Raw genomic sequence first — 15,928 nt, 5'->3', positions numbered from 1 at the left:
TGGAGCTTGAACTTACAACCCTGAGATCAAGAGTTGCATACTCTACCGACTGAGTCAGTAAGATGCCCAAAAGAATATTTAAAAAGAAAAAAAGATATATATATATACAGATATATACATGTATGTATATATATATATATACATACATATATATATATATGTATGTATATATATATATATATACACACATATATCTGTATATATAAACTCATTTTTTTCTTTGGATGAGTAAAAATCTTCCTTTATTTGATTTAGTGGTAGAGCATCTAAATTCAACTTAAACCAATCAAAATCAGCAAAAATAAAATAAAATAAAATAAAATTTCAGCACTACACCAAGACACTGTGAGAACCATTCATTGAAAGCAGTTTTCAAACAGTTTAAGGCTAAGATACAATAACTACCCAGAATCACAACATATAAAGCAGACAAAAAGAAATGCCACTCTGGAGCATCTGGTTGGCTCAGTTGCAACTCAATCTTGGGATCATGAGTTTGAGCTCCATGTTGGGAGTACAGCTTACATTAAAAAAAGAAAAAAAGAAAGATGTCAATCTGACTGAAGGGAGTAGAGGCCTAGAACCTTCTCCTAGTGCCTCACTGCCTTCCTCAGAAGAGATTTCCTGGAACTTCCAGGGTGCCTCCAACTCTAAAAGCCACAAATCTAAAAAAAGCATGGTGGATGAGCCACCCAGACAACCCTACATTTTCTTAAAATTTTCTTTTATACCTTTTATTTTCATCCAGAATCCAATCAGGTTCACATATTGCATTTGGTTAAATCTCTTCAGTGTCTTTTTACTTAGAATAATGTGCCAGCACATTTTTTCTTTCATGACGTTAGCTTTTTTGAAGAGTTCAGTCCAACTGACTTATAAAATGTTCTTTATTCTGGATTTGTTGGATTGTTTCCTTATGTTTATGCATTATATTCTGACTTATATTGCAAGTATCTGACTATATCTTATCTCTTCTACAAGAATATCATTAGATTTTTGAGAACGATCATGTTCCACAATATGGGGGGCTGTGTCACATACCCCAGTTTAATTCAGAGGCTGTACCAGGTTCTGTTACCTGTCATATGGTACTGGATGACACAGAAGGTGGCCAATCACTATATCTGTGTACTTAGGCCTGGAGATAAACAGACTCACAGTATTTATGATTTGTCGTCGGACTCTAGGCTGGCTGATTATGGATAGGCGGGCACAGATAACTCTCATAATTTCTGGCACCTGAAGAAGGAAAACAAATCATTAAGACCTTAATCCTGTGGGACAAAGATGGTTACTGAGGATACCGTGGCTATTTCTGAAAGGTCCTGGGGACGACAAGAATGCTTAGTATTTAGAAAAAGTTTATCATAACTATTTAAGGGGCACCTGGGTTGGTTGAGTGTCCCGCTCTTGGTTTTGGCTTGGGTCATGATCTCATGGGTAGTGAGATCAAGCCCCACATTGGGCTTCATGTTCATCATGGAGTCTGCTTCAGATTCTCTCTCCCAGGGACACCTGGGTGGCTCAAGGGTTGAGTATCTACCTTTGGCTCAGGTTGCGATCCCGGGGTCCTGGGATCGAGTCCCATATTGGACTCCCTGCGGGGAACCTGCTTCTTCCTCTGCCTGTGTCTCTGTGTTTCTCTGTCTGTCATGAATAAATAAATAAAATCTTTAAAAACAAAAAAGACTCTCTCCCTTTCCTCCTCCCTCCAGTCTCTTTTTCTCTCAAACAAAAAAAACCTACTTAAAATATATCGGAGTGTTATGTAGGTGTATATAAAATTATTCAGAAGAACTTAATACAAAGATATTAATGTGAACTTGAATTATAGAATATTAATTTTTCCTTACATATTTAAAAAATTTCTCCTGAAAGGGGAACCCTATTGTGCTGTTGGTAGGAATGCCAGCTGGTACAGCCACTCTGGAAAACAGTGTGGAGGTTTCTCAAAAACTTGAAAATAGAGCTACCCTATGACCCAGCAATTGCATTACTGGGTATTTACCTCACAGATACAGATGTAGGGAAACAACAGGACACCTGCATCCCAATGTTCATAGCAGCAATGTCCATAATAGCCAAACTGTGGAAGGATCCATGATGCCCTTCAACAGATGAATGCATAAAGAAGATGTGGTGTGTGTACACGTACACACACACACACACACTGGAATATTACTCAGCCTTCAAAAAATGATAAATACCTACCATTTACATCAATGTGGATGGAACTGGAGAGTATTATGCTGAGTGAAATAAGTCAGTCGGAGAAAGACAATTATCTTATGGTTTCACTCATATGTGGAATATAAGAAATAATGAAAGGGACCATAAGGGAAGGAGGGGAACTGAGTGACAAAAAATTAGAGGAAGATAAACCAACCATAAGAGACTCCTAACTCTGGGAAACAAAGGGTTGCAGAAGGGGAAGTGGGTAGAGGGATGGGGTAAGTGGGTGATGGGCATTAAGGAGCACACATGATGAGATGAGCATTGGGTGTCATACTATATGTTGGCAAATTGAATTTAAATAAAATAAGGTAAAACTTCTCGATGACTATGTATTGATTTTATTTAAAGATTTTATTTGAGAGAGAGCAAGAGACAGATCAGAGGGGAGGGATAAAACTTCTCAATGGCTATGTATTGATTGTATTTAAAGATTTTATTTGAGAGAGAGCAAGAGACAGATCAGAGGGGAGGGACAAAGGCAGAGGCAGAAGGAGAAGCAGACTCCCTGCTAGGCAGGGAGCCCAATGCTGGGGCTTGATCCCAGGACCTCAGGATCATATGATCTGAGCCAAAGTCAGACGCTTAACCAACTGAGCCACTCAGGTGCTCCTATGTATTGATTTTATAATAACCAAACTAGTAAAAGTGTTACAAAGAAGTTGGGATTTTGTTCTACTCTGACTCTGAGAATGCTAGAGTTCATACTTGCCTTCCACCCAAAGTTTCCTTTGCCTTCCATACTCAGGTAAAGGAAACAGGGACCATTGGGCTTTGGTCCATTTTTCTGCTTGGCCCATTAAGCCCACTCATAGACTCAGGGCTTTAAGTCTCTGTGGAAATGTCATCTTCTCAGAGAGGCAGTCCTCAACACCGTTGTAATAAAATGGTCATTATGCCCAGTTGCCAGAAGCTGGCTTAAGCTGGCATGTGATGTAATTTTAGCATTATGAAACACGGGGGTAAAATGTACTGGAGGCTTTTGGGAAACACTTTCCCCCCGATTCAAGGGACAAAAAGGAAGGCAACATTTCTTCTTTGCCGGATATAATCTTATTTGCTCATCAAGTCTGTGACTGCTGTGAGCACCTTATGACTACATGAACAGGCACAGTGGCAGATGGAAAAGCCCCTGGCTCTTTTATAACACTGTGGAGTTGCTGAACCAACCCTAGAAAATATGTTGCTTCCAGACTTCTTAAACTAGAAGAGAAACTCTTAATTTATAAAGATTTATTTATTTGAGATGGAGAGGGTGGCGCATCTGCAGAGGTGGGAAAGGAACAGAGGGAGAGGGAGAGAATCTCAAGTAGACTTCATGCTGAGCACAGAGCCTGATGTGGGGCTCAATCTCATGACCCTGAGATCACGACCTGAGCTGAAACTAAGAGTCTGATGCTTAACCTACTTGCACCACTGAGGCACCCCAAAGATAGCACTTTAAACTTAAATTATGCATAAGCTTCTCAGAGTAGTGTTTTGTTGTTGTTGTTGTTTTTTTTTTGTTTTTTTTTTGTTTGTTTTTTTTAGAGTGGTGGTTTTTACAGCTGAAAGCATCCAACTGATAGAAGGGCCCATCTCACTATGTTCTCATCACATTGTTTTTTTTTTTTTCCATCTTTGTTATTTTAGTAAGTTACAGGTGGGTTTTCATCATTTTAAAATTAAATTTTGAGATGCCTGCATAGCTCAGCGGTTGAGCACCTGACTTCAGCCCAGGGCGTGATCTTGGGGTCCCGGGATCGAGTCCCGCATTCAGCTCCCAGCATGGAGCCTGCTTCTCTCACTGCCTATGTCTCTGCCTCTCTCTGTGTGTCTCTCATGAATAAATAAATAAAATCTTTAAAATAAATAAATAAAATTAATTTTTATTTTTATCAAAGTGCAATATGTATCAATTTAAGAAGTCCAGTGGTATTCCAAGCTCTCTCCTGCCTAGTCTCCAAATATGCTCTCCAGGGACTACTATTTTCAGCCCTCTTATCTCTTTCAGTATGTCCTATAATATTTCTAGGTGATATAATTATATTGTTATTTCTTGATGTGTCAACGTTAGAAACATTTAAATAAAATCTGTTGATTTTAAGCTTACTAAGTTAAGTTGGCCTCCTTCAAAGATTGCTTATGGCTTGATTTTTTTAAAGTTTTATATCTTTAATTAACCTGGATGGGGATCTAAATTGAAGTTACCATTCTCATAAGTGCTAATTATATCTTCCTTCCAAACTATACTGTTTTGGAAAATATGGAGCACACCTTGGATTTTAAAACTATCCATCTCTAGTTGCATATTCAATGACTATTTATTTTTTTTTAATTTTTTTATTTTTTAAAGGTTTATTCATTTATTTATTTAATGATAGACATAGAGAGAGAGGCAGAGACACAGGCGGAGGGAGAAGCAGGCTCCATGTCGGGAGCCTGACGTGGGACTTGATCCCGGGACTCCAGGATCACACCCTGGGCCGAAGGCAGGCGCTAAACCACTGAGCCACCCAGGGATCCCCATCGATGACTGTTTATTACATGCTTATTGAATGGAAGTCTCACAGACTCATGGGCTCGGGGACCCTTCAGTTGTTACTCTCTGTGAACAGGAGCAGCAGAAGACACCGCAGCAGGTACAGGAGGGGAGGGGTTTTGCTGATATTTCAAACCCAGGAAACTGAGCTTTTTACCTTCTCAAATCGGGACTCTGCATTTTTCACCATTGTTATCAGCAATTCTCCTGCTGATTTCTGGGTGCAGGGATGTTTCAGATTTTCCAGGCCATCCAATGTAGTCATTACAAACTGGAAGAGCTCATTTGAATTGAGAAAAGCTTCAAAGATCTGAAATGATTCAGGGAAGATGAATTTTCAAGAGACTTAGTATGATAGAACCTTGAATAAGGAATATTATTTCAATTTTATGTTAATCAGAGAGACCTACAAATATGTACAAGGCTGTTTTTCAGTCTTCTTTACAAAAGTGAAAAGCTAGAAGCAACCCAAATGCCCACTACAGTCTTTGTGTGGCTTTTTACAGTTCTGATTTTTAGAAAGAGTTGTTTTGTTTGTTTGTTTGTTTGTTTGTTTACTGAGATCCTCAGAAAGAGTCACACTTTTATAGGAACAGAACTAAAGGAAAGGCTTCAGGGCTATACAGCTCAAAGGGTCCCAGGCATAGCTAAATTACTTTGGCTGGCGACAATATATTAAAAGAATTATGCTACCTAGAACAATTTATACATTCAATGCAATCCCTATCAAAATACCAACAACTTATTTCACAGAGCTGGAACAAATAATCCTAAAATTTATATGGAACCAGAAAAGACCCTGAATAGCCAAAGGAATACTGAAAAAGAAAACCAAAACTGGTGGCATCACAATTCTAGATGTCAAGCTTTATAAAAAAGCTGAAATCAGGGATCCCTGGGTGGCGCAGCGGTTTGGCGCCTGCCTTTGGCCCAGGGCGCGATCCTGGAGGCCCGGGATCGAATCCCACGTTGGGCTTCCGGTGCATGGAGCCTGCTTCTCCCTCTGCCTGTGTCTCTGCCTCTCTCTCTCTCTCTCTGTGACTATCATAACTAAATAAAAAAAAAAAAAAAAGAAGCTGAAATCATCAGCTGGCACAAAAACGGACATATAGATCAATTGAATAGAACAGAGAACTCAGAAATGGACCCTCAACTCTGTGGTCAGCTAATCTTCGACCGAGCAGGAAAGAATGTCCAATGGAAAAAAGACAATCTCTTCCACAAATGAGGTTGGGAAAATTGGATAACCACATGCAGAAGAATGAAACTGGACCATTTTTTCAAACCATACACAAAAATAGACTCAAAATGGATGAAAGACCTAAATGTCAGATAGGAATCTATCACAATCCTAGAGGAAGATCACAGGCAGCAACCTGTGTGACCTTGGCCAAGCAACTTCTTGCTAATCACATCTCCAAAGGCAAGGGAAACAAGGGCAAAAATGAACTACTGGGACTTTATCAAGATAAAAAGCTCCTGCACAGCAAAGGAAACAGTCGACAAAACCAAAATGCAACCTACAGAATGGGAGAAGATATTTGCAAATGACATATCAGATAAAGAGCTAGTACCCAAAATCTATAAAGAACTTATTAAACTCAAAACCCAAAGAACAAATAATCCAATCAGGAAATGGGCAGTAAACACGAGCAGACATTTCTTCAAAGAAGACACACAAACGGCCAACAGATACATGAAAAAGTGCTCCATATCACTTAGCATTAGGGAAATACAAATCAAAACCACATGGGACGGTACGCCTGGGTGGCTCAGCAGTAGGGTGTCTGCCTTTGGCTCAGGGAGTGATCCTGGGTCCCGGGATCGAGTCCTGCATCAGGCTCCCTGTGTGGAGCCTGCTTCTCCCTCTGCCTGTGTATCTGCCTCTCTCTGTGTTTCTCATGAATAGACAGATAAAATTTTTAAAAAACAACAACAACAACAAATCAAAACCACAATGAGATACCACCTCACACCAGTCAGAATGGCTAAAATTAACAAGTCAGGAAATGACAGATGTTGGTGAAGATGCAGAGAAAGGGGAACCATCTTACACTGTTGGTAGGAATGCAAGCTAGTACAGCCACTCTGTAAAACAGTATGGAGGTTTCTCAAAAACTTGAAAATAGAGCTACCGTACAACCCAGCAACTGCACTACTGGGTATTTATCCTACAGATACAAATGTAGTGATCTTATGGGGCACCTGCACCCCAATGTTTATAGCAACAATGCCAAATATAGACAAACTATGGAAAGAGTCCAGATGTCCATCAACAAATGAATGGATAAAGATGTGGTATATATCCAACAGAATACTACTCAGCCATCAAAAAAATGAAATCTTGCCATTTGCAACCATGTCAATGGAACTAGAGTGTATTATGCTAAGCAAAATGAGCCAATCAGAAAGAGACAATTATATGGTCTCACTCAAATGTGGAATTTAAGAAACAAAACAAAGGACCATAGGGGAAGAGAGGAAAAAATAAAACAAGACAAAATCAGAGAGGGAGACAAACCATAATAGACTCTTAATCATAGGAAACAAATTGAGGGTTGCTGGAGGGGAAGAGGGTGGAGGAATGGGGTAACTGGGTGATGAACATTAAGGAGGGCATGTGATATGATTAGGACTGGGTATTATATAAGCCTGATGAATCACTGACCTCTACCTCTGAAACCAATAACACATTATATTTTATTTAATTGAATTTAAATAAAAATTTAAAGAATAATAAAAATATAAGAATAAAAGCATGTTTCATTTTGCTTCTCATTGTACTCGGCAGTGTATAAAGTCTTTCACATGATTATAACAGGCATAATTTACTGGGCACTTACTATATGACAGGCACTAAGCAGAACATTTTTCATACAATATCTCATTTAACTCTTACAACCCAATTCTTACAGATGCTCTGTACAGATGAGGAAACAGATGCATAGAGAATTTAAACTGCCTGACACTTTAGACCCCTGTGGGTTTTCTTTCTTCCTCTATCCTCTAACAGAGTACTGCATACCTAGTTGAATCTTAAATAGTTGTTGCATAATGAATACATATATTAATTTAAAAGCGTATGGCCTGTTGGGTCAACTACAGCCTCTGGCAGCTCTGTTTTGGACAAGAGTTTACATTTGCAAGAGGCTGGCTAAGGTTAGCAGAGCAATCAATGGGAACAGAGCTTATCTGAAGACCAGTGATACTGGTCCCACTGCCAGGTTGACCTAAGCCATTTAACTAATAGGGCAAGGTGTCTAAGAGTCACAACCACAGTGCCTCATCTCCAAACTATGGAAAGTTTAGAGAGCAAATTCTCTGGGCAATCTTGTATGTTTAGTTTTATAAGAAATTATAAGAACTTTTCCCGAAGTAGTTTTACCATTTTACTTTGTCATGACAATATGTATGAGACTTCTGGTTATTTCCTATCCTCTCCAACATTTCAAGTTGTCTTTATAATTTTAGCCATTCTGATTACCTGGGCAATTTTGAAGGGACAACTATAGAACTGTTTAATACTGTAGAGTTCTAGGAGCTCTTGACACTTTTTCATTGCTCTTCTCAAGTTTGGGTGATTTTTCTTGTCATGAATGGTACCTGAGAAGAAAACATGAAATATTAATACTTTCTGGCTTATTTCCTTTTTCTTGATTTTGCAAGTCTGATCAATCCCCAGGTTGAAGTGAATCCTAAGAACTCATCCTTCTTATCTTTCTCACTTAGATCAAAGTGGCTGGGGGGTGAAGAGTGTGTTAATCTGAAGGCTGATTTGTTTCCCTTCTGTTGTCAGACAATATATTAAAAAGGCTGAAAGAAAAAGAAAAGAGCTTTCTGTAAGAGCAGAGCTTTTGAGTGATTTGGGAGACAACTATCCCAAACCATTCCACTACTGGTGAGGACTTTTAAGGGGTCTCCCTATGAAGCTTAGGTCCCCATAAAAAATCATACAATTATGCAGTATCTGATAATGCCGATACCAGAACTCTTTGTGTCTAGCTTTGCTGAGTATTGAGTCTGCCAATACTCCCTCATAGTGCTTTGTTTCTATGTTGCATTGTGACTCATGTTTGTTGGAGATTTATTTATGGGAAGTCCTTGAGTGCTTGGTTGAGGACACTGTCTCTCCAACTGGCAAATAAATTCTTTGGGGAAGGTACTTCATCTGTCTTGTTTACCAATGTACCCCTAGATCAGGAAGTGCTTCATAGATATTTGTTTAATGAATAATCAGTTGTATTTCCTTGGCTATATATCTTGGTAGACATTCCTCATACTCAGAGCTACCCAGAGATGTGATTATAGTTTTGGGAACCATAGAGCTTCCTTACCCTTGGGATGAAAAAGCCCAGACAGGGCAACTACTTGGTGGAGGTAGAGTAGACTGAGACTCAAGCTTGGTGGGGAGGACATAGAGCTAGATATTCTTCTAAAGCCTCTTGTACCTGGGAGGCCAATGATCCATTCTTTGATCACAATGGCCCCTTTTCTATTTTTCAAACTCCTTAAGTCTATACCTCCTGTTTCCTCTGCCCAATATGCTCTTCTTACATCTTCTCCTGGCTAATGTTTCTTATTTTTCAGTTTATCTTCAGAGAGGCCCTTTCTGAACCTCACCACTAGATGCGATTCTTTCTCATGGCCCCTGCAATTCTCCTTTAGCACTTATTTTTGTTTATAATAACAGTTTTTTATTGATTCTTTGATTGTTTGATTCTCCCACTAGACTACGTGCTATGTAAGGACTGGACCTCTTGTGTTCTGGTTACTGTCAGATCCTGAGTAAGCACTCAGAAAATATATGTGGGATAAATATGTAAGTGAAGGCCCATATGATGTCAAGAGCTTCCTCCACTTCTGGCCAAACTAATCCAGTTTGTCCACAGGACCACATGTTTAGCTCCTCCAACTCCACAGCCATGCAGATGGCTGACACTGATGGGTCTGATCCAGTGTTCTGATTCTAATGATTAAGTCAATGTTGCTTCATCTCCGCCTGTGGACTATGTACCTCTCTGTTGCTAAACTACCGTAAAAAGTTTTTCTGGAGTGTGTGGAATGAGGGCACAAAGAGGATTGGTGCTTGCACTGTGCTGGAGGATTGATTCAGGGAGTGGCTGCCTTTAGCAGCGCCTTACACTTCAGCCTCAAGGTGACATGCAGCAGGCAGTGCATGCCCTCTGCGGCCTCCTCAGCTACCTCTGTCACTGAGTCCCCACACAGCAGTGCCATCAGAGCCACGAAGTGCCCAAGCCTTTGGAATCTCAGTGGAAGCTGGTTAGGAAGAAAAAGAAAAATACCATTAGCATAACAGGTACATTTTATGCCTTAGAGTTATTGAGAAGTAATTCCACTTCTATCCCCTACTCAGGAAAGTGCAAGAGTCACATTCAGCCCTTGGATCTCTTTTTTTTAAATGAAGAAATTTATTTTTTTTAAGATTTTATTTATATATTTGAGAGAGAGAGTGAGAAAGAGCATGAGCAGGGGGGGAGAAGGAGAGCCAGATTCCCCACGGAGCAGGGTGCCCAATGTGGGACTCCATCCCAGGACCATGGGATCAGGACCTGAGCTGAAAGCAGACACTTAACTGACTGAGCCACCCAGGTGCCCCTAGCCCTTGGATCTCTTTATTTTTTATTTATTTTTTAAGAAAGGATTTTTTTAAATTTTTTTTTATTTATTTATGATAGTCACACACACACACAGAGAGAGGCAGAGACACAGGCAGAGGGAGAAGCAGGCTCCATGCACCGGAAGCCCGACGTGGGATTCGATCCCGGATCTCCAGGATCGCGCCCTGGGCAAAAGGCAGGCGCCAAACCGCTGCGCCACCCAGGGATCCCCCTTGGATCTCTTTAGGTTAAACATTTAACATGTGTAGTTACACTATGTTCATCAGATGGTATTAAATAGGACAAATCCTAACCCAAATCAGCAATCTGAAAAATGAAAAAGCTTTATATATAAAGATATTCATTCTAGTACTATTTTTAAAAACCACATGTTGGAAATAATTGCCCAATAGTAAAGAGAACTATGGTACAACCACTCTATGAATATAACCATTAGGAATCAAGTATTGTAGGAATTTATGATAAGGTGGGAAAATGTGCTGGTCTGCTAAGTGAGAAAGTTGGATGCAAAGTTGAGCTGCACCATTTAATACAATTTTAAAAACTTGTTTATTGATATTTTGCCTTATTATGAAAATATAGGTGGCAAAAACCATACCAGAAAAAGAATATATTTCAAAATAAATAGTGAAAAAAGTAAATTAACAAAGACAGCTGTGGAATGTCTTTTGTTTACTGATATAACTACTCATCTAGTCAACAAATACTGAGTGTCACTTATGTACCAGGAATTGGTTATGAGTATGACATTTATGGCTAGGGTTCTATGACTGGGGATACAAGCTGTGAACAAAAAGATAACATCCTTGTTCATGGAGGTGACATTCTACTTAGAGGAAAACAAAATAACAAAGAAGTAAAATTTATTATGTATTAAATGGTGATAAATGCTGTGGTGAAAAAAATGCACAGAAAAAAGACAGGAACTGCTGTTTTAGAGTGATGAGGGAAGACCTCACTTATGTTGAGATGAGGGATTGAGCCACATAGATATCTGGGAGACAAGCATTCCAGGCAGAGAGAATAGCAAGCGCAGAGAGAAAGGAGTGTGTTTGGTGTTTCTGAGGAACAAGTAGGTGAGGTTGGCTGGAGTTAACAAGAGCAAAAGAAATAGGAGGTAGATGAGGTAGGTGGTATAGCAACTTAGAGAATACTGTAAGGATTTTTGTTTTTTTCCTATGTGAGATGGGAAACCATTGGAGAGTTCTGAACAGAGAAGGAACACGAACTGATTCGCATTTACTGAATGCATATTTAATTGACATCTACTATGTAACATATTCTGTATTAGGTGCTGGGCATGCTCTGGTGAAAAAGACAGGCATAATCAATGGAATTTACACTGCCCGAGAAAAAAAAACAGACAATAAATCAATAAACAAACAAGATCATCTCTGATCCTAAGAAGCCCTAAGAAGAAAAGAAAGCAATGAGACAGAGTCTAAGCATAGATCTGTTTGTAAGCAAAGACCTTTTTGAGGTGGAAGCATTTGAAATAAGCACTAAAGAATGAGGAGGAGTTACTTATGTGAAGAGCTGGGGAAGGTCATTCCAAGCAGAGGAAGTAGTAAGTGCAAAGGCCATGAGGCAGGAAGAGCTTTATATAATAAGGAACATAAAGGAGGGCCAGTGCGGCTGGAGTAAGTCAGGGAGTGCAAGGAGGCAGGCAGGAACTAGATCATACAACACCCTGTATTTTAGGAATAGGTGGAAATCATTGCATCGAGAGTGACAGGAGTTTCAAGATGATAACTCTGGCTACATGCAGAGGGACTAAAGTGCACACTCATGCACAATTGTTCCCTGAAAGAATAAACAGAATTGTTAACACTGGCTATCTCTGCAAGACAACAACTCAATTAAGTTGATTTAAGAAAAGCTATGGACCTTCTGCAGAAAACTCCGGAAGACTACACTGTGCAAAATTCTGCCTACAGCTTTCCAGATGTTCAGAGACTCCAATGGCACCTGGATTTAACAGCCTTAGATTAGCAGTTCTTCCTATAGGAAGAAAACACTAAGGAAGATCTTCAGGCCCGAGACAGATTATGAGTAAGAGGGAGTCATTTGAAACTCTTCTTTAGTCTGCAGCCAAAACTAGAGGTGGAGGAATGTAGAAGGAAAACAATGTGATGACAGAATCACAAGGAAGTCAGTGAGGGCTAGCAGTGACTCATTTTCATTGACTAAAGAGAGAAAAGAGGAAGTAGAACAGTTTGAGGGACCAAACTTCCTTCAGTAAGGAGGTGGAAAATTGGGATGTATTTCCAACATGAGAAATAAGAAAGTTAGTGGGATGCCATCCTTTTAATAAGCATGCCTGTTAGAATATTTATATCAAGGGCAAATTCTCTAAGGAAAATTAGCATTAGGACCTAGTATTCCTACCCCACCAACTTCTCTTCCAATTCCTGGGCCTTCTTTAAAGATCTTATTTATTTGACAGAAAGAAAGAGAATGCAAGTAAGGGGAACAGCAGGCAGAGGGAGAGGGAGAAGCAGACTCCCCACTGAACAGGGAGCCTGATGTGGGGCTCAATCCCAGGAGCCTGAGATCATGACCTGAGCCGAAGGCAGGTGCTTAACTGACTGAACCCCCCAGGTGCCCCTTCCTGGGCCTTCTTACACACTTGGAGAAATGATGGCTGGAGAACAGGAGAGGCTCTAGTGCCCAGAAGACCCACTAGGAGAGAGGAAAGATTCACAGATGAAGAAAGGAATGGGGGCAGTCCTGGTGGCTCAGCGGTTTAGTGCTGCCTTCAGCTCAGGGTGTGATCCTGGGGACCCAGGATCAAGTCCCATGTCAGGATCCCTGCATGGAGCCTGCTTCTCCCTCTGCCTGTGTCTCTGCCTCTCTCTCTCTCTCTTTCTCATGAATAAATAAATAAAATCATTAAAAAGAAAGAAAGAAAGAAAGGAAGGAAGGAAGGAAGGAAGGAAGGAAGGAAGGAAGGAAGGAGTGGATCCAGGAAGGAGGATCTTAGTTTTGAGGAACTCTTTTCAGGAGGTATGGGAAGTATTCTGAAGAACTGAGAAGTGAGAGAGGAAAGAGACAAATGAGAGGATTTAAAAGGAAGAGCCTCAGAACCTTTCTCTGTGAGATGCTGGGAGGTCTTTAAATTGAATTCCTTCCATTTGCTGCTGGACTTTATTACTTCAAATACAAAACTGCACAGAGTCTAGGCCACTGTGGACCCTCAGACATTTTTAGGTCACATTTATTTATTCATTCATTCATTCAAGGATATTTACTATATTGTTATGATCCAGCTCTTGTGTTAAGCAACAGGGATGCAAGACTAATAAACGTAGTACCTGACCCCAAACTGCTCAAATTTTAGAGGGGCAGATATGTGAATGATGCTAAGTGCTATGATATTACATGGGGGCATAACTGAGTTACCAGTTTGGGGAATCATAAATAGGAGGGGAAAAAATAGGAGGGGAAATAGGCAGTAATAGGATGGCTTTGGATCCTTCTCCCTCTGTGACTGAAGGGCTGCTTACCTTCAAGCTGAGATGTCTGGATAAGCACTTTAGAACTTGAGCCATGCTGGCTGTGGCCCGTTCCCGCTCATGATCTTTGGTTGATTGTAACCAGGGGTCCATTTGCTGTGGAAAAAAAGGTGGGGAGCCTAAATGGTTTACCAGGAAGATTTTGGATAACACCTTTATTCTGCTTTGAAGAAAATATGGAGAGAAAAGGTCTACAGGTCACTACTATATCTGAAAATGTCCTCCTAAATGATATGCCAGTTTGGGTTGGAAATGCAAGTGGTAGGAAGGCAAACAAGGTATCAAGATTTGCGGTCAGGTGGGCTGGCTTCTACAGAAGCTTATTTTCTGCACTTATTTTCCCTTTACCCCACTTTCTTCAATTATTTATTCCATTCTCCTGTATGTTTTCAGCCTTCTGAAATCTGCTTTGGAAGGAAAGAAAATCAATGATGTGCTATTAAAGAACTCTGAGAGAAAAAAAAAAAGAACTCTGAGGATGGAGAAATTGCATCTGCCTGTAATAGGGAAGGATTCCTGGAGAAGGTAACATTCATGAGTAGAAGCTTTACAAAAAAGGTGACATTTCATGGCCCCATGTGGCAAAAAAACAAACAAAACCCAGGTGGCATTTTAGGCAGAAGAAACAGCTTGAATTAAGATACCAACACAGAAAAGTACAAGGCACAACTGGATAAAGGAGAGAAATCAATCTGGCTGGAGTGTTGATGTACAAATAGAAGAGGAATGAGAAATGTTAAGGGCAGTTGTGGCAAAGATAAATGTTCATTTACACTTAGGCACAGATGATTAATAATAATTTAAAGGGTTATTCCTTTCTGGGATATCTGCATCTTTAAAAGGGGCAAGAGAGCAAGACGCTTGAACTGCAGCGAATGCGCTCCAATGACCAAATCCCTAATGACAGAATGGCAGGTGCCGGAGTGGGTACAGGTGGGGATCGAGGGTTGTTAATGACCCTTGAATCCTGCCTGATAGACACTTGCCTATTTACTCACTCATGAGGCTGACTGTTCTCTGGTCGCTGATTGAAACCTTTTTATGGCAGTAAGCAATAGGAATTTAAGGAATAATTCTAGGAACCATTAAGCCACTTACTGAAGGCCATTTATTCAATACTCACCATAATTATAATCTCAATTTCAAAGTGAAGCAATGAGACTCTGAAAGGTCACATTCTTTGCTGAATTTATAACCCATGAATGTCACAGAGTCAGCCTTTGAAGCCAAGTCTGGCTCAAAACCTGATAGTTGCTAATCTTAACTGCCATGCTCTTTTTTTTTTTTTTAAGATATATTTATTTTAAAGTGAGAGCAAGTGAGTGCACACAGTAGGGAAGGGACAGAGGGAGAGATTCTCAAGCAGACTTCCCACTAAACGTGGTGCCCAACACAGGGCTCGTTCTCATGATCCAGAGGTCATGACCTGAGCTGAAATCAAGAGTCAGATGCTTAACAGACTGTGCCACCCAGGTGCCCCTATGCTATCTCTTAAAACTTAATTCTTATAAAAAAAAAATTTAAAAAAGGGATCCCTGGGTGGCGCAGTGGTTTGGTGCCTGCCTTTGGCCCAGGGCGCAATCCTGGAGACCCGGGATCGAATCCCACGTCAGGCTCCCGGTGCATGGAGCCTGCTTCTCCCTCTGCCTGTGTCTCTGCCTCTGTCTCTCTCTGTGACTATCATAAATAAATTAAAAAAAAAATAAAACTTAATTCTTCTACACTTCTCCTTCCACTCTCACCAATTAATAGAAATAATTTCCCCTTCTCTCTGATATCCTATTTACCTTAAAAATGGTGTCAAGATTTTCCAAATGTGGGTCTTTTACTACCAAACTCTGGAGCATCTCAGAGAATGCTTGAAACGTCTGCCTGTAGAGACACTTGAAAAGGCACAGGATTAGTGATGCCCCCCCACCATAAAGTTCCCCAACACTGTATGCATTTTTTTTTTTTTTGCTTCTACACAGTTTATTTTTTCTTCTTTCCAAGTTTTTATTTAAATTCCTGTTAGTTAATTA

The 15,928-nt window shown here is 40.2% G+C and overlaps 1 protein-coding gene across 1 annotated transcript in view; it reads right to left on the bottom strand.

Annotated features, from left to right (window-relative positions):
- MROH8 (maestro heat like repeat family member 8) overlaps positions 1 to 15,928 on the bottom strand; it is a 57,450-nt gene that overhangs the window by 20,663 nt on the left and 20,859 nt on the right. Inside the window, exons 7-12 of the mRNA XM_055343368.1 lie at positions 15,695 to 15,790; positions 13,899 to 14,003; positions 9,895 to 10,030; positions 8,238 to 8,356; positions 4,911 to 5,063; positions 1,079 to 1,239 (exon numbers count right to left, since the gene is read on the bottom strand). Coding sequence (XP_055199343.1) covers positions 1,079 to 1,239; positions 4,911 to 5,063; positions 8,238 to 8,356; positions 9,895 to 10,030; positions 13,899 to 14,003; positions 15,695 to 15,790 — 770 coding nt within the window. The remainder of the gene's footprint in view (positions 1 to 1,078; positions 1,240 to 4,910; positions 5,064 to 8,237; positions 8,357 to 9,894; positions 10,031 to 13,898; positions 14,004 to 15,694; positions 15,791 to 15,928) is intronic.

This window comes from Nyctereutes procyonoides, unplaced genomic scaffold, assembly GCF_905146905.1.
Source record: "Nyctereutes procyonoides isolate TBG_1078 unplaced genomic scaffold, NYPRO_anot_genome, whole genome shotgun sequence".
In the NCBI taxonomy this organism is placed as follows: Eukaryota; Metazoa; Chordata; class Mammalia; order Carnivora; family Canidae; genus Nyctereutes; species Nyctereutes procyonoides.
The sequence above is the reverse complement of the archived record's forward strand: the minus strand, read 5'-3'. Positions and strand labels throughout refer to the sequence as shown.